General features: G+C 40.6%; 3 protein-coding genes across 5 annotated transcripts in view; 1 reads left to right on the top strand and 2 right to left on the bottom strand.

Annotated features, from left to right (window-relative positions):
• Window positions 1-27780, bottom strand: part of LOC136436347 (ELMO domain-containing protein 2-like) — a 202805-nt gene that overhangs the window by 147259 nt on the left and 27766 nt on the right. The window lies entirely within an intron of this gene.
• On the top strand, window positions 116-9152 carry LOC136436346 (malate synthase-like). The gene is made up of 15 exons (XM_066430242.1): window positions 116-482; window positions 1077-1205; window positions 1571-1647; window positions 1911-2049; window positions 2402-2492; window positions 2905-2981; window positions 3441-3551; window positions 4038-4097; window positions 4794-4950; window positions 5273-5468; window positions 5855-5933; window positions 6542-6634; window positions 6968-7040; window positions 7279-7346; window positions 8043-9152. Exons 1-15 carry the CDS (start codon window positions 300-302, stop codon window positions 8268-8270), a joined length of 1761 nt encoding a protein of 586 aa, XP_066286339.1. The 5' UTR covers window positions 116-299; the 3' UTR covers window positions 8271-9152.
• Window positions 8773-27746, bottom strand: LOC136436343 (N-alpha-acetyltransferase 15, NatA auxiliary subunit-like). Of its 3 annotated transcripts, XM_066430233.1 has the most exons (22): window positions 27575-27746; window positions 26306-26390; window positions 24098-24202; window positions 23571-23659; window positions 22307-22375; window positions 21329-21463; window positions 20723-20870; window positions 20201-20320; window positions 19587-19682; window positions 18949-19055; window positions 18155-18227; window positions 17597-17766; window positions 17153-17305; window positions 16286-16414; window positions 15351-15479; window positions 14673-14886; window positions 13879-14066; window positions 13099-13207; window positions 12367-12465; window positions 11453-11596; window positions 11052-11149; window positions 8773-10834 (listed from the first exon to the last, which is right to left on the bottom strand). In XM_066430233.1, the coding sequence occupies exons 1-22, from the start codon at window positions 27626-27628 to the stop codon at window positions 10616-10618; spliced, it is 2733 nt and encodes a 910-aa protein (XP_066286330.1). In that variant the 5' UTR covers window positions 27629-27746; the 3' UTR covers window positions 8773-10615. The 3 variants fall into 3 exon arrangements, with proteins under 3 accessions (XP_066286330.1, XP_066286333.1, XP_066286331.1); XM_066430236.1 differs by lacking the exon at window positions 15351-15479; XM_066430234.1 differs by lacking the exon at window positions 16286-16414 and having other exon boundaries at window positions 27575-27745.

Genomic DNA, 27780 nt, shown 5'->3' with positions numbered 1-27780 from the left:
TCAAAACGAGCAATGTATCATATCATCACTTAAAATTATAGGTAACCTTCGATTTTGTATATCAATCAGACACATTATTAAGTTCATTTTTTTCTAAGGAAGACAGTAGATGTTTTGATTAATCTCATTAAAAACGAGATCCCATCTATTTTGAAGCGGTTTGCTGCGTTGAACAAATAAAACAGCTGAGATAGCAGACGACACTGATGAACTTTGCAACAAGTTTTAGAGTTGTTTTGCAATTCCGTCCTTTCTTTTAGAACCTGTTAGTCTTCCAGGGAAGAAATACATCATTCAGGATGGCGGAGCAACAAAAAAGACGACTACAAGTTCTTCAGAAACACCTGTCCAGTGGAAGAAAACATCAGCCCAGGCTGACAGCTACTGAACCTGTAACGTTACACAGTGAAGGACAGGTGTGCATGGTGGAAACAGGAGCTAAACTGAAGCAGGGCACCAAGTTTCAGGAACAGATTAAGAAGGTGAACATTTAAAGTGGACGGTCAGTTGAACAGCTAGACCAAGAAGGTTGTGTATATCATTTGTATAACAAGTATTGAGTATTGTTGCAAAGATTGGACTTTGACACTTGAAATTTGGTAACTGTTATAGTTATACAGCCACAGCTCCAAAATGAGGATGAAGGTTAGAGATAATCCGTTAGTATACCATTGACATGTGGCAAAGACTTCACTCATCATGTATTAGCCGTGGCGACTAACGAAGGGAGTTTTTGCTTGATATTACATATACTTTCCATTCATGTAATATCAAGCAAAAACTCCCTTCGTTAGTCGCCACGGCTAATCATGTATATGTAGGTAGACCTGTATATTGTTTGTAGTTGCTATGTTTTATTGTGTTGACCTTTGACCTATCACTGGGTCTCTGGGTGACCTGAAGGGGTTTGACAGGGATATTCAGCCTGAAAAACTGTTTATGATTTATTTGTTTGCTTGTTTGGTTTGTTTGTTTAATATAAAGCACTATACACACACCAGTACTGACGACCCATCTCAGCATTTTTTAAAGTTTCAACTGATGAATAACATTTTTATTGTACTTTGTGTTGACAGCGTGGGATCAGTGCTGAGGTGCAGCCGCCACCCCGGGGGTTAGAGCAGGCACACAGCACCCTGCTGACACCAGAGGCTGTGGCGTTTGTAGCCAGGCTCTGTGCAGAGTTTGACAGGGATGTGGATCAGGTCAGCAATGCCCTTACTGAACAGTCAACCTTCCAATAGGCCACACCAATTTATCAATTTGGTTGTCGGACATTTCAGCAAGAAGACAAGATGAAAACAGAAGGCTAGGAGGAAAACTTGCATCTGACTATCATATGATTCACTGAGACCCTGAAACTTTGTGTACCAAGATACAGACTTTACCTCTTACTCTGTTTTTATGCTGATATTTATGTTAGAACCAAAATATAAAATTGGTGTGGCCGCATCCTGTCATGCACATACCAAGTGCATGTACATGATGTTTTGAACACTTCACTTGTAACTACTACTTACAAGCACGGTCGCTTTTAACTTCTCTGAATGTAAATTTGGTCACATTACAGATGTTGAGAGCTCGTGTCCTGAGGAAGATACAAATGGACCAGTCCGGAGAACTGCCTGACTTCAGTGAGAAAACCAGGTAATGTTACAGCTGCTTATAGTAATTTGATTCCAAATTGTACAGTACATGGAATCAAATTATTACAAGTGTCAGTATGAAAAAAAAGTCCAATGAAAGATATAGAATTTCCATTCAACGTGTCTTTTATTCATTTTCAAGAAACCTTTTTGAGGATGCTATCTTTTAGTTGCATATTTCCTTTGGCAAATGATGAGGCTGCTATATCCCTTGGTTGCATATTTTCCCCTGGCCTGTTAAATAATGCTGTGCTGTTTTACCAGGAGAATCCGTGAGAGTGAGTGGAAGGTACACTCCGTCCCCAGGAGGTTACAGAACAGGCACGTGGACCTCGGCGACGTCTCACCGGCCAACACGCAACACTTCCTACAGGCACTGAAGTCTAAAGCAGAGGGCATCCAGGTAACCCAACACTAAGCACTTCTTACAGGCACTGAAGTCTATAGCAGAAGGCATCCAGGTAACATCACTCAACACTTCTTACCTGGCACTGGAGTCTAAAGCCGGAGGAATCTAGATAACATTACAGACTGTTTATCATGATATGAGGATGATCGGTCTTGATGGAGAACGGAAAAGTTTTGGAGGGCAAAAATCATCTTAGACAAGTTTAACAACACTTATGTAATAGAAATCCCATCTAAATATGTTAATTACATACTTGCAACCTTAAGTACAGTACCAGATTAGAGCACCATCCCTGTACACAAGACCAGAATTCTTTTAACCCTGTTCCTTTATCTTTTTTTCTCAGACAGATTTTGATGACGGTCACTGTCCCACTTGGACCACCCAGCTGAAGGGCCTGTATAATGTGTACCTGGCTGTACACAACAAGCTACCAGGTAAACACATATCTGGCTTGAAATACGCCAAAAATAGTTACTCAAGCAGCTGGATAAAATTCTTAAACAGTCAGATGTTTCAGACAGCATCTGCTGTCTTTCGTCAGTGAAAATTTTTTTGTATCCAGTTGCTTCAGTAAGTATTTTTGGCGTATCTGATTACCTGAATGTCTTATCTTCATCAACGTAACAAAGGGGAGAATTTTAGCACAGATCAAATTACACATACTTGATTAGTTGCAACAAACTTTGACCTCATGTCACTCACATAAGAGGCCTTCATTCTGGAAGTTCACCACAACTACAGGTTGTGTCTGTTCAACTTTCAATATACGCAACATCAATCATTCACCTGCCTTCCCACCCTCCTGGATCTTCTGTGTTACACTTGTATTGTTCTGTTGTTTTGAAGGAGCCCCCCGCATTTCTAATGCTCCAGTCCTGATGCTGAGACCTCGAGCATGGAACATGGTGGAACACAACATGCTGGTGAGTCTTGTTTCTTTGTTCTATAGTTAACCCTGGCCTCTACATACTATGCTTCCCAAATTTATGTTAGTCAGCAGCAGTAAATAAGAAGAAATGCATTGTATATATTTTGTTTGTTGAGTTTGATAAGGGACATAAGAGGAGCTCTGGAAAACTTTTACAAAGATTTTACAAGAATTTGAATCTATTAGTTGGTTGTATGGTAAGCAGGGCTGTCTCCAATTTTTTTTCCTGTCCCACTCATTCTTCATTTTTAGCTTACAAAATGCATTTTCATCAATTTCATGTAATGAAGTTCTGATTTTTGGATGGATGGGGTGAATTTCTTTCCATCACAACAAGCGAATTTCCATCCTGGGATGGGTCCTTGAGACAGCCCTGGATGGTAAGACTCTATTTTTTTACAAATAAACTTTTGATCAGCAAGAACAAGTTGTCTCCTTCCTTCTGTTGTCCCAGGCGAATGGTAAGGAGGTTCCAGGACCACTGTTTGACTTCGGGCTGCTGATGTTCCACAATGCACACCTCCTGATAGACAGGGACAGTGGGCCATTCTTCTACCTCTCCAAGGTACTGAACAACAGGTTACTGTCAGGATTTTCCCAAATGTCTTCTTCTAACAAATCAATGTCCCCTGTAATTTTCAGTTTGGATATGGTAGCTATTTAATTTCAATCCACTTTATGATAAGTTAGTTTGGATATGGTAGCTATTCAATTTCAATCCACTTTATGATAAGTTAGTTTGGATATGGTAGCTATTCAATTTCAATCCACTTTATGATAAGTTAGTTTGAATATGGTAGCTATTCAATTTCAATCCACTTTATGATAAGTTAGATGACTAGAAAAATGATGTTGTCTCCCACAGGTGTCAAATGATGTCACAAATCAGTGTCTTTCAGAAGACGGCATGTTATATAACAACATGTGGGCTGCAGTAGAATTGTGCAAGTATAGACTTAGTATCTCTCTCATATGCCACTTAAGAAGGGATCTCCCAGTGTTTGTGATGCAATTTTGTTCAATGGTACTAACTGGCTTTTCAATTTGTTAGCTCGAAGGTGCCAGTGAAGCTCGACTGTGGAACAAAGTGTTCATCTGGACACAGGACAAAGTGAGTCGGAATTTTCTACGCCAGGAATCCATCTTTTGCTGTATTGTTGTGGTATTGGATATTGCCATAGTCTCTTACATTTTGTAGACAGATATTCTACTTAATGTTATGGTGGAAGAGCTTTGTAGGAATATTGTTCAGTGGGTGGTACAATGTAATAGAAAGCAAGGAGTTTTAGAAATAAGATTTGAAAGCTCCTTTTCAATAGATACTGTGTGCAGCTGCTTATGCGTGTGATTTAATATAGCACATTTGCTTTGGATTGTACAAGTACAAGGATATTGTAAAATACAAAAGTAACCAAAATCGAATTTTCATAGGAAAGTTCACAGAGATAAATGTAAATCAAGAGAGGAAAAAGATTGCTACAATTTAGTACAAACCATTGCCTTGAACAATTTCATTGCTTTTGTTGCTATATACATGCTCAATTTACTCCACCTATTACTTCCGTATCTGTATAGTCCCTAAGTGGCATAACACAATTATAGCTTTACAGGCACACGGTGTGACAACAGCTGGTTATACTACACCAAATGACCTGTCACACCTAACCTTTGCACATCTAGCTGCAAGCATGGTTTGAAGCTATCTAGTGATAATACCCCTACTGTACTTGATGGTGATGAGTTCTACTATACAATAGTTCTAGTTCTCATTATTAATTTCTGTTCTATTGTTGTTGTGTTTCTGTAGCTGGACATCCGTATAGGAACAGTGAAGGCCTGTGTGCTGATTGAGAACATCCTGGCCTCGTTTGAGATGCATGAGATCCTGTATGAGCTGAGGGAACACAGCCTGGGACTCAACTGTGGCATGTGGGACTACTCAGCATCATTCGTCAACAAGTTTGGTACATTCAAGTTTTGTAGTCCACCTGACATGCTCATCCTTTATGATCTTAAAATTTTAATGCTTTTTGACAAATTCATTGACTCATAGATTAATACTGTCTAATTAGCCTGTTGTTGTTTGGGGTATGAAACATGGGGATAGTTAATGGGGATAGACTGTAGAAGATTGCAGCTTTAATCAGTTACACCCCTATGTTGCAACATCCCATAACCCTTACACTAACCCTAACCCAACATTGGGGTGTCAGGACTTAAGGGTGTCTGGACATAGGGCTGACACTAATCGTTCTGGACTGAAAATGATACATCTGCTCCTTGTAGGCCACAGACCAGACTTTGTCCTCCCCGACCGGAGTAAGTATGTGAGTATGGAGCGACACTTCCTGAAGAGTTACATGGACCTGGTGATCCAGACCTGCCACCGGAGGGGAGCGCACGCCACCGGGGGGATGTCTGCCCTGCTGCTGCCGGGGGAGGGGCAGGCTGGGGGGAAGGACGTGGTGGACAGGGTCTGCAGGTGGGACAGCTTTTAACCTCCATTAACATCTATCTGCCAAGTTACTTATCTGCCACTTTCAAAACAGTGTCTTTCAGAGGTTTCTAGTGCAGCACCCCTCAGGTATGCACAGTTTAGACATGGAGGAGTGCATTATGCTGCATGACGGACGTTTGTTGGAGATCTCTTTAAATGCATTTTTCAGGGTGCAGACATACAATCATATATAGCGGAATTATTTCAATACGCGTAGATGTATTGTTGATTTTTTGGCTAATTTTGATAACTTGTATATATATAAGTCTTGTACGACAATTGCAGTAGCTATCAATGGACTATATTTGTTATAGACAAACCTGTATTACTTTTCATTGGTTCCTTTTTTAACCATTTCTACCACCCTGCAGGGCAAAGTTGAGTGAGATCAAGTCAGGGGCAGACGGTTTCATGGTGTATGATGTGGGCCTGATCAGGCCAATGCACCTGGTGAGTAAACACTTATTCTGCAAGACTTATATCTTTCTGCTGCATACTGGTATATTTTACTGATACAGTGATACATGTAGATGTTTGGGATTTGCACCCAGATGTGACAGACTCTGTTGATTGGTTTGGCTACTCCCAACCCAGTGCAACCTTGGTTGGGGCTGGTCGTGGTCATGGGATGGTATTCCTGAATATGTGACAGGCCTGCTGATTAGCTTTGAGATCTATGTTTGGTGAATGGTGATAGGATCCGAGCCTGATGGTTACAACATGCCATGTTTATCAGCAGGATAAGCCCCTGTAACACATTCAAAGATATCTTCCCATGACTTTGCTCCCAACTAGCTACTTTGAAAGACTAGTAGGCAACCTTACTGACAAACTCCCAACCACAGATGACCTTGCTTACAACTAACTCCCAACCATGGTCTGGAGAAAAACGGGAGGCCATGGTCACTATTTGTGACAGGGGCTTAACTCCCAACCATGGTCTGGAGAAGATCGGCCATGGTCGGCTGTGTGTGAAGGGCTTTAGATTCCTAGATCCTGTAAATCAATGTATGTTGATCAGATGTGATGTGTTGTTGTTTTTCCTTGTCTGTGCGTAGCTGTATGACAAGTTTGCTCCCGGTGCCAACCAGCTCCATGTGAAGAGGGCAGACGTGCATGTAGAGAGCAAGGATCTGCTGCAGATGCCAACTGTATGTTAGTTTTGGAGATACGTTTTGCACAAATACTGGTCTTTTATACATTTTGGAAAGACCTATAAGGAGCATAGCTTATCTTTTTATCATTCTGCCGATTTTGAAAACAGCATCATGAAATTACAGAAGTTTAGTTTCAGTTCAGTTCAGTTCATCTTCTACAAGTCATGTTGTAAACCCACATTCTCATCCACCTTCTATTCCGCGAGTTCTAGAGGAAGCTAGTTTTGGTAACACATCAGGATTAAGCTCTTCCAAACTGAAATAGAGAAATTTGGTTTTCCTTTGTATGTTGTTTGGTAACGTTGAAGGTTTTCTTGTTGTGTGCAGGGAGGGGTGACTCTGAATGGTCTGAAGCACAACATAGCTGTGGGTATCCAGTTCATCAATGCCTGGCTAAAAGGTAAGCTTGTCAGAAGGTAGTTATTTGTCCAAGTCAAAGCCTCTGTGATATGATATGACTTGAAGGATGTTTGTCAAAGTTTTCTCCAGGCTATTGCTTCCTATCCCCAACATTTTTAAAGAATCTGAATGTTGATATGTTTTCCACTGTAACAAGTTGTAAATTGTACACAGGACATCACAAACCTACTTCAAAAAAGCCATGAAGTATGACACCTTCACATTTTCTGTTCCTTCAGGCCAAGGACACTTCTTCTACAAAGGTTGTGTGGAGGATTCTGCTACAGCAGAGATATCCAGGTCACAGGTAAGCTGTGTCTGTGCTTACACCCCTATGTTCAGACATCCATTTGTTCCTATGAACTCATGACACTGCAAATATGCATTTCCAGTGAATCACTACTGTACTACAGAATTATTTCAACCATGAAACACCTTGAAAATCTACTTTTTTCTCCTAATGCAAGATAAAACAACCACAAAAGTAAGTATAGTAACAGATTTGACCGTAGTTTTAGTAGGGTCATGCGAAGTTGAGCGTCGTCAGTAAGACTCACTAGTACTGCTCTCGTTTCATGTCACAAAGAACCAGCAGGAAAACTTCTCCTATGGACTTCTGATGCCAAAAGAAGAACAAGTCACCCATACCTCTTTCATAGAAAACTGATTGAAACTGAAACATACTGGATCATAGGAAATAAGGCAATCTACTACTTAAACTTGCCTGATCATACTTTTCTCATGTGGAAAGGGCCTGATCGACTCAATGTATGATAAGGAATACTGGAGGATGAACTTTGTGTATGCTTCAACTCCTTAATAAAGTAAGCTAGTAGTTTTAGTAGGGTGGCAGAGGGGGGACTAACCTGGTTTCGACTCAACGGGTCTGGCAGTGGGTGCGCCACGGTGCCCGTCTGAGGGTATGCTTCAAGTCCTAAATAAAGTAAGCTAGTAGTTTTAGTAGGGTGGCAGAGGGGTGACTAACCTGGTTTCGACCCCGCAGGTCTGGCAGTGGTTGCGCCACAGTGCCCGTCTGGAGGACAGTGGGGAGACCATCACCCGTGGGATGGTGGAGGGGCTGGTCCAGCAGGCACTGCAAGACCTGCACCCCGCAGGGATGGACGCTGCAGCTGGCATCTTCCTGGAGATTGTCCTGAAGAGAGACTTCCCCGAGTTCATCACCACATACCTGAACCTGGAGCACACCTTTCTGAGTGGGAAGTCTTCATAGTGTGATCGGTACTTTGTGTTAATCCAAAAGCTAAATTGCTTTAACCATAGGATCATTGCATACCACTATCTAAAGGCCCCCTCTCCACTAGCCCCCTTTCCTGAGCAGCCAAATTGGATGTGTAATGCTTGATTTTATAATTGGAATATATGTACATACATGTAGTATCCAGTATGTATAGTGTACGAGTTGAAAGACAACAAACATAAAAAGAATTGTTGCTAGTCTATGAAATTCATCCAGAGATCTGTCAAATATTTGGTCTCTTGTTGGTCACTTAGCGGTGGCAACCTGTGTCAAAGAACTACCTGAATGTGTATGCACCTATTGATGAAAGTACGGTTATGCACTACCAAAGCCTCAGTTTTACTTACTTGTATGAAGTACAATGTTGTTGTAATATGCTACATATCTTGCAAAAGAGTACCACATTCTAGTGTGCCTTGTGATTATATTGTCAACAAGTGAAGGACATCTGGAAATGATGATGATAAATACAATATTTTGTATAAAAGGGAATTGAATTATTTATTTTTCGATAAGGAGATAATTTGACCAAGTCTGTTGAATGAATGGTGCATGACAAAAGTGTGAATCAACAACATACAGTAGGTTTCAAGCTTGATGGGAGATCTGCATAGTAAAAGCCACATTCCACGTAAACAAACTACTGGACAGAAGGAGCGTATTTTTTCTGAGGGATTAACAAGTATTGCTACAGAACTGTATAGTACAACCACATTGAGTCTACAACAAAGCAACATTAATTGTATACATTCTACATTCTAACTTCCCAACCATGGAAAAAATAAATCCATTCGTATTTACATGCACTTCCAACTATTTCCGCCATTTCTCTGCCAAATTCATTTGTACATAGAACTGATCTGAAATAAACCCAATATTACCAACCTCGCTGTCTAGATGAATATTAACTTGCAGTTTCTATCTGCTTAGCTCTAGAGGAGGTAGCAATCTTAAGACTTTCAGGTATACATCAAACGTAACGTTAATTTCATACTGGATCATAGGAAATAAGGCAATCTACTACTTAAACTCGTCTGATCATACTTCACTTCAAAAAGGTTGCCATATCTTAACATACCTCGGAACAGTTATCTAGTCATTACATTTGGATTTAGCTCTAGTACTTGCAGCTGTTTTCTTCAGCAGTTCTCTTCATCATGTTTTTAGCGAGACAATGCCAGACAGGGCAGCTTGTAGCTTTGGAAGGAAACTCAATTTGTTATACAGAGTACTTACTACTTAGTCTAAATAAGAAAAAGTTGCCTTTAAAGCCTTGATGTCATCTTTAAGTGTCAAGAGCTATCATATACTAATCCTTGCCTTGGGCATTATAACAGCATTGCTTAAGCAGTTCCCATGATTAAGTCAAGCAAAAAAAAGCCAATACAAAGTGAAGTCCTGATCTGTGATCAAAGTATGCCCACCTCTACAAATTCACTTGTTCGCTGCCTGCTGCGATACCACAGCTAGCTGCTCACTTCTGTGCGGCAACATGCTCAAGAAGACTGATATGCAGAGTAGACCATCGTCATCAAAGTTTTTTTCGGCTTTATAAAAGTCGAGTCAAACATAAAACATACAGCCCTCCAACTACAGTCCATTGGTCAACAGATAATGCCTTTCAACATAACCAAATAGCATATTTATTCTGCTTATCGGCCATTTCATACAAAGCTGTGACATTTCCCTGTAGTATCATAAACATTCTATAATACATCAGGGTTTGGTAACAAAAAAAGGACTGGCAGGTTTTGACGAAGTTGGCACAGTAGTGCACATTTTTGCCAAAATCCCAACTGCATTGCACCTTGCAATTGGCGGGAGTGAAAATACCCACAAGCTTTGAGCACATCGAAAAGCAACTTACCACCCATATTAACACCTATTTCCTACCCTTCTCAGTACTGATTTGTAACTGTTGAGCAGTTTCATAGCCTAGTTAAGTTAACTGCTTTAGTTCCCACCCCAACCCTGTATTACTTTTTGTAGGCACTATAAAGTACAAAACATCTGAAGCTCGACACATAACTAACTGGATGCAAAGCGATGTCACATTGAAATGCAAGGGTCTGAATCTCTGGTCCAAAGTTGCTTGAAGGTGGATTTATCCACGGAGAGAAGTCCATCTTGGCTCTTGGGCACCACTGCTGCACAACGCTGCCTTATATTTGCCTGGAAGCAAAGCGAGAACTTGCTCCTCTTTTCTTTCTCCTCAAGTCCGGGAAAACAGGAGGAACGATACGTGTACTTTGGCTTGTCCTCGTTATTCAGTCAGTCCCTTCCACCCACACCATCACCCCTACACTAAGACGACAGCATCAAGAGCCGTTTGCGTCGACTTCCGGGTGTCCGTCTTGGCCGTCCGGCTGTCCATCAGTCTGTCCGTCTTGTGTTACAATGTCCGATTCTGGTTTGGGTGGCATGAATACTCTCGCGAAGGGAAAGATCTGGTGGCATTGCGTCTTGTAGGCTTCGGTCTGCTCCTCACATTTGCCAAAGGCTCCTGTGCACAAGGCTTCGTACACCTTGATGCATATCTGAAATGATTTTAAAAAAAGTTTAACCACCAAATAAGACATACCTGGCACCTAAAACAACTGCACGCTTCAACTTTGGCAAGACAGTATAAAGTTGGGAGTGCTAGCAAATTATGGAAGAAATCACATGTACAAAAACATCTATTACAATGGCGTTAAAACTTAAAACAGAAACTCAACAGTTTTATTTTTCAGCTTCTCCACAACAATTCCTCACCTTGACATTCCTATCTATCAAGTTTCCACTCAGGTCTGTTGCTAGTTCTAGAGCTCTGTCCTGACTTTGTGGATCTAAGAAGTACAGCATCTTGGCACCTGGGAAAAAATGAAGAACATCATTCTTAATCTTATTTCTTCGGGATTAAAAGAATGTTAGTCTTTGTTTGGTCCAAGTATCAATAACTAAACAAACAAAAATTCATTATAACATTTTGACAAGGAAGACAACAAGAAATACCTTAAAGTTGACCAAAGAAAACCAAGTGGCAAATTGACATGCATCCCTCCCTTTTTCATCACTGTACAGTGGAGTGCCTCACTGTTATCATGATACAAAAATGTCTTTAAGTCACAACAAACCTCTGAAGTTGACAAGAAAGACAACAGGAAGTCCTTTACCTGCTAACAGGTGTTGTAATGAGTTGGAGTTCCTCTTGATGAAGTCTGCATTGAACTGTTTGATGTCCACCTCTCCGAACAGTGCCTTCGTCTCTTCTTGAAGAACTGTGGACACCGGACCAGGCAAATTGTTCTTCTCTGAAACTGCACAGAAAAGGGAAGAAAACAGCATCATAGATCAACTCTTCATGGTCACATTCGTTGTACAATTGTCGGATGAACTGAATGTGACTGCGCTGTAAGTGCAGCAATGTAAAGAAATTAAATAGATCTTGAAACTCTTATATAAAAAATAACATAATGGCACTTTTTGAGACAAGCATGTCCAGAGGCATGGAAGCTCGACATGGAATGGGACGTCCAATAGAGCATGGTAAACTCGGGTGTTCATCTCCCTGCAGGTAATGAGAAAATGGCTACTGATCAGCCATCCCTAATTGCAGTCTGCAGGGGTCTCATTAAGCCAGTCAAACTGTCAACGACCTTCAAATGAATTTGTTGATTGCCAGAAGGTCACAACATTTTCTAATTGCCAGACAGTCAAGGGTTTTTTTTTACAAAAGATTATCTACTGTTCCATTGGACGGGGCTTGGGGAGCTGCAAACATCAGTCAATCTCTAAAACTCAGTGATAGCTGCCTTGCTGAAAATGTTGTTTAGAGGTGACATCTAAGATACAGCTAAACATGTACAAGTGTCTACATAAGGACCATCTGGCCAATATGACCATTTTTTCATGAAAGTTTTTTCTCATTGACACAAGCGTTAAGAATCCTGTCTTAGAGACCACCTGCCCACATAGACTAGATTTTAGCGATCCCCTGAGGGGTCTTCTTGGGCAGTTTTTAACACAGCTCGTTCAAGAATCGATACTTAATGAGATCTCTCCTTCCATCCTCTTGAGAAATCCTCACCTGCTTTGGAGAACCTAACGAGACATTCATGCAGCCAGGCATTGTTGGAGTCCAGGGTCACCGCTCTCTTCACAGCCTGCAGCATCAGTAGGAGTTTTCCTGCGAGAATAACATATTCTTTTGTATTACAGCCATCATTGTTTTTTCCCACATTTCATTTCAATCAGAGAAACCTCAGTCCTGTACACAAAAAAAGTTAAGGCCACACCAATTCAATTTCTTAGGCAACAGATTTTTTTTTAATTCTAGCACAAGGACATCATTAAAACAGAAGGCTGGGGTGAAAACTTGCACCTGGCCCCATTCACTCCCTGAAACTGTGTGCACCAAAGTACAAGCTTTCCTCTGAGAATCTGTTTTCATGTTGATTTTCCAATCTAGCATTGTTTTAAAACTTCCGTTAACCAAGAAATTAGATTGGCATGGCCCAATACAGGAGAAAATCAATAATGACGTGGAAATTAACAAAACAATAAACATGGTTACCAATTAAAGAGTGCCAAGAGTTTTCTTATTTGTTTATGTTTTTACAATCTTTAATCATAAGGGAAAAGCTGTGCGAGAGAAAAGGAGACCTCTAGCAAGAAGACAAAGAAAGCAGATGGAGGTAAGCACACCTGCCAAAGTCAATCTTTCTATCACTATCAACAACAGTGGACATGAAGAGACTGATGCAATGAAACAAAATAGCACCCAGTTCAGAGAAAAAGCTATCACACAAGAAAATCTCACCTCTTCTATAGTAGACTTCAAAAGCCAGCAGGTGGGTCTCTATCCTTTCATGGGCAAACATTTGGATTGGTTTCAGGAACTTCATTGCTTCATCCAGTGGATTTTCCACCTGTAAAAAAATATCAGTGTCAAGATTATCATGTTAGACATCAACAGTATTGGCCTGGTCCGATATGTCGTGCAATCATCAAACTATTGCAAAGTGAGCGCATTCTAGGGATAGTCGTGCATGTGTTGTACGAAATTCAGCTGTCATGTTACAGAAAAGGAAATCTAAGGTCTGTTGGCTCTGTCACAGCCTGCTTGAAAATTTTACACCATCAAAATTGTATGCAGGCCTACAATGAACGTGGCCATGCCAAAATTGCAGCAATGGTAAGAAATGTAACAAATCTTGAGTCTTGTACAACAAGCGCTTTTTGAGAAAAGCATGTTCAGAGGCATGGAAGCTCGACATGGAATGGGACGTCCAATAGAGCATGGTAAACTCGGGTGTTCATCTCCCTGCAGGTAATGAGAAAATGGCTACTGATCAGCCATCCCTAATTGCAGTCCGCAGGGGTCTCCTAGCTACGAATTTGACCGTACCATTGCTATGTACACAGATTTCACGTTTACGTTGTTGTAATCATCATTATATTTCCTACCCTATACCTTGTATAGGGTATGGGAGAAATATATTGTTTTTGCTGGCGTGTTCTTCTGCCACAAAACCCTGAGGAAATATCCTGAATTTTCTCGAAAATGTTGCCTTTCCAGTTCTACTTGTGTTGATCTCACCTTTGCCAGTTTTTCAGGCACCAGGTCATCCTCCTTTGGCCCGTCCTGCTCGGTGTCTGGGTCCTTGCGCTTGCCCTTCTGCTGCTGCATCTCCTGTTGGTGTTTCTTCTCCTCCAAGATGGCCGCCTTCTTGGCAGCTCTTCTCTGCTTACTTCTCAGCTTCTTCAACTCCTTTGGACTCAAATTTTCTGGAAAGAAAACAGAGTAAAATCTATAAAATTTGTAGCTTTTTAAATCATCGCATTCAACACTAACAAATCCACAATCAAACCACAGAATATATAAAAAAAGGTAGATGTAGTTGGTAAGCATCAAGAATGGAACCAATTTTCAAGTACGATGAAACATATACAGTATAACATACACCACACAAAAATTACTCAATGCAAGCAACTGGATATATTTTGTAAACTGTCCGACATTTCCAGTCACTATCTTGTATCTTTTGTCCCTGACTGAAGCATCTGACCTTCTACAAAATCTATTCAGTTGCTAGAGTAACTTCTATATGGTGTATCTTATTACCTGGATGTCAGACATTCGTCCACATATATAACATATACATGTAAGATATACTCTTAAATCAGGAAAGTCATATTCTGCTTGGATGCGATCAGAAAAGCAAACTAAAATAAGTATAGGATGGATTCTAACCAACTCCAAACCCAGCGACAATCTTGGTTGGGGAGTGGTCCAGAGCAGAGTCATGGGAGGTTTCTGAATGTGCCACAAGGGCTAAAGGGCCATGGGGACAGTAACAACACACAAAGCGCAATAAAACATGTATATCTAACCTAGTTCTAGATCCTTTGCCTTGTCCTCGTCGGTGAGTGGGTGATCGACCAGGTGGATGTAGGTCTCCAGGGCCAGCTTGGCGGCCTTGAAGTAGAAGGGGTGTTTTCTGATGATGTCCTCGAGCCTGAGGAGGCTGATGTAGGCGCGCAGGGTCATCTTCCTCATACAGTAGGTGTGGAAATCAAACTGGTCCTCCACTATCTCCTGGAAATGCTGTGGGCAGAGAGTTTGTTTGCTTGTTCGAATCTTTGCTTATTCATGGAAAGCACAAATTGGCATGCAGGCTGCTTTTTATTGAGGTCATGAGGGAAGAGGTAAGGTTCAGGCAAACCAGTTATCAATGTAGGCCCTTTTACAACTCAAAAATTGTTCAAATATGTATGTAATGTATCTATTCATGTAATTCTAGGATTTTTATGATACGTTTAATTGGATTGTATGATTGATTTTCCAAATTATTAGCTGCACTTTATTTGAAACTAGTTTGTCATTAAGTTATTATCTAATAATAGTATGTATCTATGTTTCCAATACAAGACTTAGAACTGGCATATTGACCTTAACAGTACAACAAACGGCAACAAGCCTAAAACATGATCTGAAGTCAGTGAACAATTATTAATGTGCTCATGTTGGTGACATTGTGCATACATTTGTACATGTGAAATGAAACTCACTCTCTCTACTTCGTGGCATTTCTTCAGAGCCTCCCCATACTGGGTGAGTTGTCGGTAGGCCCCGGCGCATTCTGACTGGAACCACATGCACTGCATTTCATTCAGGTTCTCCATAGCGGACACACCCTCCTGGGGAGGCACACGACCATGCTGGGTTAGTCTGGGGTTACTCTGAGTCGCTGTCCTTGTCTGACCTCATGCTTATTAAGACTGACAGTTGAACATATGGATGTTAAACTGACCCATTGGGCCGGTTCACACTTGTGTGTATATTAAAGTCTGTATAAGTAGCGCATTGACATTTTTTGTCTTAGGTAAAGTTTGCAGCCCAAAACAAATACAAGGCTTTCCTGCAAACTTTACCTAAGCCAAAAAATGTGAACCACAAATCATACCCACAAGCGTGAACGGTCCCTCCCATCCTTGTCAGAGGGATATTGACCTTAAAAGATTGTATGACACCAAAGTGCAGCCTTTTCTGGATATATTCAACAACAATGACATTATCATTCAATTAATATACTCGTATGGATTTGCGCTACATATACACCTCTCTTTTGTTATTGAACATCTCACCACCAAAAGATTATCATTCTTCAGATTTGAGGTTTTTCACTGTTACATTGTTGGTAGTCATAATTGGATTACCTTGCAGCAAGAACCTCAAGTTTGAAGAATTAATTTTTTGATGTTTCGATGCTCAATAACAGCGAAGGGTGTATATCTAGAGCAAATGCGTACTTGTATATTACTCAAGTAGTACTACTACCATTGTTGTTGAATATAATTAGAAAATGTTGTCCTTCGGCTTCATACTAGCTATGATAGGTAAGTGTAGGGCCAGATTAAGTACCACTTATGTCAACTGTCAATCTGCATAAGCTGATCATTTCAGTTGGCTACATACATGTAGGACATTCCCCCCCCCCTCTTACCCGGTTGATCTTGTGGCACTCTCGCAGTGCCTCCCCATACTTGCCCATGTTGTGGAATGCACTAGCGCTTTCTTGCAGGAACCAGAAGGCCTGCATCTCATTCAGCACCTCCAGAACCTCTCCATCCTCCTGTACACACATTTGTTTTTTCGAGAAAACAACAACTACAATGTTTTTCCTACCGTTAATTTCAAACAAATTTTGGGATATCTATACAGAGCTGTTATAACGTGGCACTTTTTCAGCATATCCTTTGAGCTGGTTGGAAAGAATCTGTGGTAAAAGTAAGAAAATGTTATTGTTCTAGGCACCCTTGCAAGATCTATTTTGAGTTTAGGCGATTTCCAACCTTCAAGGAATAATAAGTATCTCAGTATTGTTTGTATCAGGTAATTCTCAATTATAGCGCATGATGTAGTTAGCTTTTTTCATTTGCCAAAAGACCTTTGAAATATGTAATCATAGGCAAACCTGTACAAGTGACCATCTCTACTTAAGGACCAATGTGACCACTTTTGGTGGTCCCTTAGATAATTTTTCCCATTGACACAAGGATTAAGAATGAGTGGTCTTCTTGTGCAGTTTTGACTGTACACAACACTTCATGTGGATTTATTCATTTCATCTAGCATTATCTTGACAGTCACACCATCAGTAGAAAAAAAAAGAACCCACTCTTCTGAACTTGGAACATATCTCCTTGAAAAAACCCCATAAGAACCCACCCTTGTAAACTTGGATCACATCTCCAAAATTCCTTTATGAACCCACCCTAGTGAAGTTGGAGAACATCTTCAAAAACCCCTTTAAGAATCCACCCTTCTGAATTTGGAACACATCTCCTTGAAAACCTCTGTAAGAACCCACCCTTGTGAATTTGGAACACATCTCCTCGGCCTCCTTGACCTTGCCGGCCCTCAGCATGTACTTGCCGCACTTGGAGTTGATGTATCTGTCCGCGGTGTCTCGAGACTGGGCCTCGTCCATCCAACGGGCTGCCTCCTCAATATCTCCTGCATGCTGAAGTACAACATATTTTTTCAGAACTTTTAGGCAGTGGAATTCTTTAAATCTTTCTTGGTCATAGACATTTTAAGGTGAAAATGGATATCGTGGATATCGTAAAACCAGTGAATGGGGAGGAAAACTTCAATGACTGTATTTATTCCATTACATTTGAGCGCACTTAGACATGGCTGTGGCTCTCAGGCTTTGATTTCAGTATGTTTTTCCAGTAAAGCACCCTCATTAGTGCCTGGATCACTCAGGTACAAACCAGAAAAATTCTTGAAAAGTTCAAACATTATTTACCTTGTATATCCTTGCCTTGGCCACAAACAGTTCTATAAGGGTAGGAGTGTGTTCTATTGCAGACTCTATGTAGTCCAGAGCCTTGGTGGTGTCCCCCATGTAGTCATAGTGCTGGGCCAGGTAGTACAGCACCCACAGGTAGGCTGTGGGGGGCTGGGGTTCACCCTCATCTGGAATATACAAAATCTGCATAAATATTGTGTATTTTTAAAAAAAACTAGAAGTCACCAAGAACCAATGCTTCTTGAGAGTCTAGCTATGCTAATCTTCACAGGAATAGACATTTTAAACTTGCATAAATTAGTTGTTGTTGTTGTATCTGTACAGCCGCTTGTCTTGTCAGCTTCTGGTCACTTCGTGTTTTAAATAAGTTCTAAGCTGAACAACTGGTACATGTATATGTATTTACACCTCTTATTCCTGGCAAACCATACATAATCAAGAAAAAATATTTCTCTGGCTCAGTGACAACCAAGCCCTCTCTTGGTGACAACTCAGCCCTCTCTTGGTGACAAGCATGGACCATGTTAGGCTAGCTGAATGTGAAAAGCTACTCACCGTTTGGGTTAAACTTCTCGACAGTCTTCAAGGACTCCTGGTACCCTAACATTAGTCTCTCTATTATTGCCACCTGAAATGTAGAAAACAACTTATGGTTAGCCAGATCTTTGTTATTTTTATGTAAACATATAAAACAAACTCACACTGACTACGTGAATTATAGTCTGTTCAGGGATCTCCCTAAAGAATAGAACAGTGGTGCTTCTCTATCCTGTTCTGATCCCAGCTCCATTTTCAAAGTTAAGGTTTTTCTTCCAATAGATCCCCAGCTAAGTCTGTACTTTTGTTCAAAACTGGAAATTTCAGATGTTGAGCTGAAGTTGCAGGAAATGACTTCCATTTGTGTCTGGAAAAGGCAACATGCAACAGTTGCTCTCCTTTAGAGAGGTGTGCCCCCCCTCCAGACGCCCCCCCTCCAGACCTCCCCCCTCACGACGCCTATCCTGTGCTTGGCACCCTCCGCCCATCCTGCTCTATATTTCTGGGGAGATCCCTGCTGTTGTTCTCCTTCTCACGAGGGTTAGACATGATACATCTAGATTATCATGTATTGATGGCAGACTGTCAGGTGCCTCTGTTCTGCAGGTTAACTTTGTGTAGGTTGGGGAGGTGAAAGTCTTCCCTTCTGTCCATCTCTTACTAGTATGTGGTATCTCCATGGACTTTGTTCTTCTACGGTCACTACTTTGTCCTTCTATGATCTTACTGGGCCACTTTTCACAGCTTTTTAACATATCAATGATAACGCATCTAACAAGCCTGAGATGTCTGTAAATAGAACATGGTCCCACCTTGTCTTTGTCGGGGTACATAGCCCTCAGGTTGTTGAACAGTGGAGGCACACCCTTCTTCAGGGCCTTCCTCATGTACTGGTCGGCTAACCGCTCAAATGTCTCACCTGTGGTAAGGACAGCACACATTACAAGACATAGAAGAGAGACACAGAAAATGGTTCTTATGTCCACTACTGTTGTGAAAGTGGTCTCAGTCCAGTTTAGCTCACTGAAGAGGTACTCTTCCACTGGTGGTAACAAAGACAGATGCTATGTACAATATTTACAGGTTCATCTTGCCAGGGAAGTTCCCCTTGCTCTTTTTGACAAGCAGAATTAGCAGTGAGACCAGGGCTTAACACCCCATTCTATGCTGCAACCCTTTCCAGTAGCGTGAATGTCGGGTGAGGCGGGATTCAAACTCCCAGCATCTACATCTAGAGGCAGGGTGACTTACCAATGGATCACACATGCCACCTACATTGTATTAGCTTCTTAGAGACCAAAACACCACATGCTGCATGATAGGAAACTACGTCTTAGGCCTATGTCCAAGAAGAAGAATAACAGCTTGTACTTACTGTACAAAACTGGTGTGTTACACCTGAATGTTGCTTACTAGTTATACAAAACAAATAATAAAGTGTCAGACTTACCAGTGGTGAAGTCCAGCGGCAGCCTGAGTGCTGACTGACATCTGGGGAACATGGCCGCTGTCTTCATGTACAGGTCTAGTCTCTCCTCCACTGATTCTGAGGACAAAAACATGTCAGAAACTGCCACAGACTTACAAACAGGATACAACAACAGCCTACAAAAAGCACACATGTCATGGTAGAGGTTTCAATCTGGGAGAATCCCAGTTTTGCTGGAGAGACTGCAAACAGAGTCTCTGTTGCCTGTAAAGTCAGTGAATTTGTCTGTGCAAGCAAATAGTTGCTTACAAATACAAGACAGAACTTTTCAGCTTCGATTCTTGTCACTTTGGATTAATGGATTGACTTAAAACTCAGGATTTATAAATGGGAGACAACCCTAACAAATTCTAAGCATCCTGGTTGTGATCATGATTTCTAATTGCAGAATCGGATATATATTCTGCCAGACTGCAATCTCTATCCTAGCACAAACATATCACATGCCCATCTGAATATGCCAAGTCAGATAGCTCACTACTAATCTTCATTCGATAATGTTATAGCAAGTCAATAGTCATCTGATCCTTTTTCCATTCATAGCACAATGTACTGTTTTTCAGACAGAGACTTACTCGGTGGGTCAGCTGCCTCAATGCCTTGATAGTACTTTCTATTCTCTGGGTTCCTACGGAGAAGTTCCCTGTAGATTGCTGCTGATTCCTCATTCCTGCCAAGCTTCAACAGTAGATCTCCTGAAAGCAGGATACAAATGTCTCAGCATAACAGAGTAAAGCAATTAAAGATGCTAGATTCAATTAATGAAATTACATAAATTGTTTTAATGCTCAAGAAAACTTACTCAAAGTGGTTGTAGGAGCATTTTGTAAAGTCCCTATCACACAGTTGATGTGTTTTGGGCAGATTTGTTGACTGAATGCCGAATCTAATAATTGTCAGACTCACATATTTTTCACCTAAAAATCACATTGTCAGCCTTGGGGACCTGCAAACATCAGCCAATCTCTAAAACTCTGCACAATGATCAAGAAAACGCCAGACATATTACTGGTGAAAATCAGCCATTCAGAGCTTGCAGACTCTTTGGCCAATCGATATTCGTGTTTTGTGACAGGAGCATAAGAGACGGTTGTCACCTTTGTTCTCTGATACTTCCAGCGCGTCGCAGATCTGTTTGTCGTACGTCTCCAGGTGTTTAAGAGCCTGCTCCTCCATCCCCGCTTCCTTCATGATCATCATCATGTACAGGAGCAGCTCACTGTGTTCATACTCCACAGTTTTCACCTGAGCAACATAGCAAGGCAATGGTAGTCAACAATCTATAGCACTCAATAACATACAAGTTATTGATACATTCATAGTTGCCAATGATTTTTATCTCCCAAAAGTTGACTGATATTGTTTCTGTTCTTTATGTACATTTCCTGTGGGCATCAGTTGTAAATTTCTCTTGACTCAGAGCCTGTATGTTCTTTTTTAGTTTGTTTGAAGTCTTCCTCAATTGAGACGAAGCGTGATGCTTCCTCCAGAAGCTGGTAGTAGTAAAATGCAGCTTGCGATTTCAACCATGCAGAAACTTGATGCCTGAGGCTTACACCTCAAGCTACCCCATACACCAGGCTGCCGACTTTACATCCCCATATCGGAAATGACAAATGCAATCCCTCACACGAGGCCTGTTCTAGTCAGTGTCAAACAAGCACCTAAAGGAAGGAGAAGTACAAAATGAGCCACTAACTTACAGCTTGAGTTTTTCTGAACTCTTCCAGGATCTTGAGTGCCATGTCGTAGTCCTTGAGTAGGTGATACGCAATTGCGTAACCGATCCAGGAAGCTCGCTGTGCTGGTCTCAACTGGAGAAGTTGTAACCTTGTATCCTAAAAAAACAACAACAAAAAATCACATTTGGAACCAAACTAACACATGTTCGGAAAGGATATTAAGCTAGCCTGGATGCCAGACCCCGATCTCTATACTTTCACAGGGTGGCCTGTTGTACAATTTCCTTGGACTGTATAGGCTAAGATAAAGATTACCTATCAAGCTTTTCAACAGCAGTGTTTCCTATAAATATTGCCCAAACATCTCCCGCATAAATTTGTCACTTGAATCTTTTTTTTCATTCACATTCCTGTGATGAGAATGAGCGCAATACAATACTCAGTCCAGCCCTGATTATTATGCACCAAGGATGATGCTGTGAGTCTATTGCATCAGTCAGAGTATAAATGTATTGATCCCAGACGAAATGTAACGATCCAAATCCTTCATACTGTGGGTAGAGATTTCAGATCTTGACCTTGAAGTGTTTCTGACAAAATAAAACAAAAAGAGACACTGAAAAAGACTGGGAAAGAGACATGTGACAGAGCCAGTACTATTCCTCAGATGATGGGCTGGTTCTTTACCAGAGTGAGTGGACAAGCTCTGTCTAAATCCCTAGCTGTCTTTGTACTCCTCTATGTCCTCTCTTTACTTTCTATACATAACATGGCCAAATGGCTGCAGTTCAGTCATGGCCAGGACGTTATGGTCTGCATCCCCCAGCATAATGCAGTTGGAAAGGGAGGGAAGTCTTGGAGCTTGGGCAACCCACATCTTCTGTCTACTGTTCTTACCCACTTTTCCTTGTCAAGGACTCAATGGGCCAGTTCTTTTTTTCTCTACGATCGAGAAACCATTGATGCTATTGCCACATTCAAAGGAAGAAATGAACCCACCCTGTACCCCTCCAGGTCTCTCATCTGGATCTGCAGTAGAGACAGGTCTCTCAGGATCTGAAGGTTGTCCTACAGGAAGGCAAAGTGATGCTGTACATGAATTTACTTTATCACAGTATTTTAAGTTTGCGGTTAAAACAATTTTGTAGTACGGTAGCAATTCTTTGGAAACGCATATTCATGTCATGAATTTGCGATGGATTCACGTCATGAATTTGCGTGAAAATAAAACCACTGCAAACATTACAAGACTTACAGTAATACAGGAAATAAATGATGTGCAATTGCTTTTTCATTAATTTTTTCTCTCCTTTTAGTACTCCTAGATGTGATTCTTTGCCGCTACTGCGCACGTTCTAAAGCCATTTATATACTATAGTATCATAGTTAACAACTTCTCATTCTGATTCGGATTGAATTCTAATTAAGCTCTTACAGCAAACACAGAAAATGTTTTTGTGAAGTCTACTCTATACTGCTCTGTTCCAAAGGGACAAAAACTTCAGTGTTGTCAGCTATTCTTCTCATTCAATGCCACAATTTTGATACAGGCCTTTTGTGCCTATGTTTTGTCTAGCTTTTCTAATCTAGCCTAACCAAGGACACTGGGATTTCTGCACAAAGCACTCAAGGACTGGATTTTAATGCAGTGTCTTTCTCTTGCTGAAGAGATAAAAGATGCAAAACACATGATATGTTCTACGTTGATTCGATAATACCTTTGAGGAAAAAGGGTTACATTACTAATCAGGACAGACAATACTTTTTCTGATGCTTGTAGAAATGCTAAAGGCCAGCATTATTACATGCAACCTGGTAAGGTTACCTACAAGGATGAAAGAATTTCACACTTAAGCTAGTCAAGTTATAACTATAAAGGCCTGCAAATGGCACCTTTTGTTTTCCACACGTGATGTGTGCCCATGATTATCCATGATGGAAATTAAAATTTTAAAAAGCACGGATACACGAGGCTTCCGTGAGCTAATACATTTTGTAGGTGTGCTAGCATGGAAAAAGGCACCTGTGACTGCTACCTTTTGTTGTAGGAAAAGATACAGTACAGGCCTCAGCATACTGTAATTTGACTAAATAACATATCACATAGGTTGTCTGCAATTAACATTTTTGGCCATTCTTTTTTCTTTCAATTTGTAGGCTAAAGTTGGGTAGTTTTCATTTTAAGTACAAAATTTCTAACACAAAACTAGAATACATAAAGGAAACACCTTGTATCCAGTTGGGTATGAGTTTTGAACTTTACCTTGTCCCACTTGAGAGCGTTCCTGTAACATTTGATGGCCTCGTCGTACTTCTTGTCTGACCTCTGGAGCAGTCCGAACACGTGCCAACCTGAAGAAACTGTGTCAAGGGCAACTTCACAATACACGTATGGCGTGGTTACATCCATTGTAGGCCGCTGTACGATTTTGGCGTAGAATTTTTAAGCAGGCTGTGACAGAACCAACCGCCTACGAGGATCTTATTCTTAGCCGACCTTTTCCATAACAAGACAGCTGGATTTACGACCCATGACAAATACCCTCAGCCTGCGATTTTATGATGATCGTACGGCGAATGTGACCAGGCCCTTACCAGAGGATATGCAACAAACAGATTCGTCTATGTGAACGTTTAAATTAAGACTCTAATCATGTATCTACCAAAACTGTCAGTTTGTACACCACTCCTGATACCATTATGAACAGCATGTGCTCTTGTTTTTTTAACCGATCAGACTTGAACAGATGTTGAAATAATCATTTTAAACTTGAATGCGTGAAAGGATACAGACATGGCTCTTCAGATCATTGCGCAGCCCCCTTCTGACATACTCATAAGCCTCCTCCTTCCTCCCCAAACAGTTCAGGGTCAGGCCTTTCATAGCCAGGGTTTCTGCAAAAATAAGAAAGACAATCTTTAACCAACACAGAAAAATAACTTCACATATATTTTTATTTACTAGCTCACCACATCTCAAAGGTTACAAGCAATACTTTTAGGATTTAGCTCTGATAATCTCCTTGGAGAGCTCTGATAATCTCCTTGATCCTGACAGAAAGGAAAGTACCTTAGCTTTTAGACTTCATTTGACGGTCAAAAAGCTCTGACACGCCTCGTTCCACTCAACAAAAAAAACCCACTGAAATCATTCCAAAAAGTTACCACGATATAGATGCAATTTGGTTTTCTAGGTTTACAGTTTGTTTTTGCCATCCCTATCTTTTTTTGGGCGTTACCTTGTGCCAATTTTCTATGTTAAACTGTACTTTGGGTTTCATCTCTTTTCCCATTTCCCCATGGGACAGGCACAATATGACTTGTATATTTTACTAAATGTCAAACTACATTAGGCAGTGACTCAACCTCAGGAGGTAGACACTTGGTTAAACTTGTCACCATACAGAGAGATACCCTGGCAGCCTGAGCATCTGGGGAATGACTGAGACAACAGGCCAGTGTTTGTTATGTATAGAACTAACACAACATTCAGAGATTACAGAATTAACCCAGTCAGTCAGTCTTAGCAAAAATAAAAAGCATTGAACACTGAACTGTCATGAATCAGATTTGCTTCATTGCTAAAACTCAATAAGGTTTTCGATATATGCATGTCATTGCTCACAGCTTTGGTGAGTTTTTTTAATGCAAAGCATGTTTGGACGGAATTTAAAATATGTAATGACAATTATCATTTAAGTTTAATGGTTCCTGCTGCATACTGAAAGAAATACTCATTTTCTATGCTATATGTATCTTTTATTTTTGTTTAAGCTTCTGTGATAAAGTGACATTTCACACTACCAGTTCGCAGCAAATTTGCATTTTTCACAAGAAGCCAATACGTTATATTAAGAATATTGATTAAGATATTGACTAGATATGTCTGTGTCTGCAACAATACTGTGAGCAGAATAATAAATATACATTGTGTATTTTGGGATAGGATCATAATGTGACCCTGAATATATTGAAGTTAATTCTTTTTAAAATACATTAACATGGGAAAGTAGTCCTCTGTCTCTGGGTAAACTATACCCAGGCACTCAGCAGGGAACCCTCTTCAATACATGTTTGAAACACAATCTACAAAGGATGCGACTGGAATATCAAAACTGCTGTCAGTACACCATTGACCTTCAGTAGATACTGATCTATAGACAGGCTGACAGACACACAGAGCACTCCTTCTCTTCTACTTCAATAGAACCTGAAGCCTTAAATGCCAGGCTGGAAAACATCTTAACCCTTTGATTTTCTTCTAATACATTTGTGTTAGAATAGAACATTGAATGTGTTCTATGTTCTATTCTAACACAAATGTATAAACTGCAACAAAATTCAAATATGCAAATGATATATAATACATCTGAATTTTTTATTTATTTTTTATTTCGGGATAAAAAGGTGTGAAGCTGCTGTTTAATAATCTATATTCTAGACATTGCTTTACGTCTTGGATCTATACATCATGCCGCTACCTTTGAGCAGCTCTGGTGTGAAAAAATATGTATCTAGCAACCTGGCCTTTGGCTTCTTCACTAGCAAGGATGGGTCATTAGGTTGGCTTCTTGAACAAATGTGTTCCCTTTGAACAGCTTGAATTGAGCACTCTGCAGTACCATCATCATGATTAACATATATGGTATATGATAATTCAGTCTTTAGTGCCATATCAAAATATATGCACAAAATTATAATTCATGCACATCTATGTGAAAACAGTTACCACGTTAAATAGAAGCTTGTCAATAAAAGTAAAACAACTTTCACATAAAAAACTTCCATTAACTTTAAGTGAACACACTGACAAACCTTGATGGATTATACATTTATAGAGTTCATCTAAGTGGTAGGATTTTCTACAACCTCATACTCCCCCAATGTAAATGTGCAAAGACACCACACACAAGACAAAGTACATACTAATATTAGAAGATTCATAATATCCACTGAAGTGAAAGTGTTAGTGGTTGCTCCTGTGTAGTTAAAACTTACCTCCATGCTCAGAGTATTTAGGATTTCCCAGGATCTGCTTACAGAACTTGAGACCATTCTTGTACTGCTTCTGCTCATAGCATTTCTGAAGAGAAAAAAAGACCAAGAAACACATCTTGAGTATGTGTTGGATGAAAGAAAGTTATAAACTCAAGGCTGTACATGTCATATACTTCTGTCTTCCTCTATCATACATGAGAAATATGCCTATAAAGGTGACACTTACTCAGTTTGATTCTAAATTATCAATCTTTTCTTCAATTCCAATGCATAAGAGCATCTTTATTTTCTAGATATAGCTGTTTTTCTTGGCGTCAAAATTCCATTTCAACGCCATAAATTTTTATGGGTTTTAAAATAGAATGTAGGAGGACCAACCCCCACCCCACCCACAACCATGTATCTGTCTTCTGTGCAGTGTGTGAATTACATACATACACACGTATGTACTTGAAGACCAATACGACAAGGTAATGGATGCTTTTCTTTATATTTCTATTGAAACAACAACATGTCCCCATGCTGTTTTTCTAAAAACAATTGCCAAGATTAATAAGATTTCTGGTACTGACTAGAGAAATAATTTCAGTTGTCACTGTGCCAGACTTGAGTACGTAATCAACATATGACTGAGTTATAATTGATGCTGTAGGATACTGAATCCTATAACCATTGTTATGACAGAGTCAGAATTGAGCAGAAGTGTACTTCTGCTATTGTGATGTGTTCGAACAGGTGCAAGCATTCATGTATCCTTTCATTTTCACCATTTGTAATTTAAAATATGTGCCCATGATTTATGTCACTAGGTTACACCTACATCTGAGTAAATTTGGGGTCATGGTTTCCTTTTATACGGTTTGTTTTGGTGCCACTAGCTGCCATGACGTGCTCTAGGTATGGTATTTTGCAAATTAGAAGCCATTCATCACAAACGCATTCACCCTGTCAGGCGGAAACATATAAGGTAAAGAGGTGACACACAGGCACGTTCATGTTTCAGTGTTTTCTTCTGTGCTTCTTGTCGCTTGTTTTCAGTGTTTCTCGCGTTGACCTGACAATACAACCTAAAGATACGTTTACGGTATTTAAGTAGAGGCTGCCTGTGATGATGGTGAGAGTCTAGAGCTAGTGATAATTGGAAAGTGAGAAGTGGAAACGCATCTCACAGTGTCACCCGCCCACCCCCCACCCCGGCCGGTCCGTGCTAAGTCAGCACGGACTACATGCATATTTCAAACGACAGCTGCCATGTTCCCGCGCACTCACCAATATTCTCTTGAACAGAGCGTTTTCCTTAGGAGGCAGTGGAGTGGACGCCATGGTTCCTGGCGCGGTGCTGGCCCGAGAAAGGCAGGGAAAACGCCTTGACTTGGACAGAGAATGAACCACGCGGTGTCTGAAACTCGCAAGATGGCGCCGACAACGCCACTGCGCAGGCGTAAAAATGCCACCAGTCCTAAAAATTCACAGAA

This window comes from Branchiostoma lanceolatum, chromosome 6 (genome assembly GCF_035083965.1).
Source record: "Branchiostoma lanceolatum isolate klBraLanc5 chromosome 6, klBraLanc5.hap2, whole genome shotgun sequence".
Lineage (NCBI taxonomy): Eukaryota > Metazoa > Chordata > Leptocardii > Amphioxiformes > Branchiostomatidae > Branchiostoma > Branchiostoma lanceolatum.
This window is presented reverse-complemented; position numbering and strand designations above follow the sequence as displayed.

Bases quoted from the DNA above. Each gene is read 5' to 3' on its own strand.
- LOC136436346 (XM_066430242.1), top strand. From the start codon at position 300: ATGGCGGAGCAACAAAAAAGACGACTACAAGTTCTTCAGAAACACCTG. The intron at 2,050-2,401 runs GTAACCCAACAC...TTTTTTTCTCAG, and splicing joins CTAAAGCAGAGGGCATCCAG to ACAGATTTTGATGACGGTCA. The intron at 2,982-3,440 runs GTGAGTCTTGTT...CTGTTGTCCCAG, and splicing joins TGGTGGAACACAACATGCTG to GCGAATGGTAAGGAGGTTCC.
- LOC136436343 (XM_066430233.1), bottom strand. From the start codon at position 27,628: ATGGCGTCCACTCCACTGCCTCCTAAGGAAAACGCTCTGTTCAAGAGA. The intron at 23,660-24,097 runs GTATCCTTTCAC...CAGTTTCTTCAG, and splicing joins TGATCTGAAGAGCCATGTCT to GTTGGCACGTGTTCGGACTG. The intron at 20,321-20,722 runs GTGACAACCGTC...TCCTGCTTTCAG, and splicing joins GGAAGTATCAGAGAACAAAG to GAGATCTACTGTTGAAGCTT.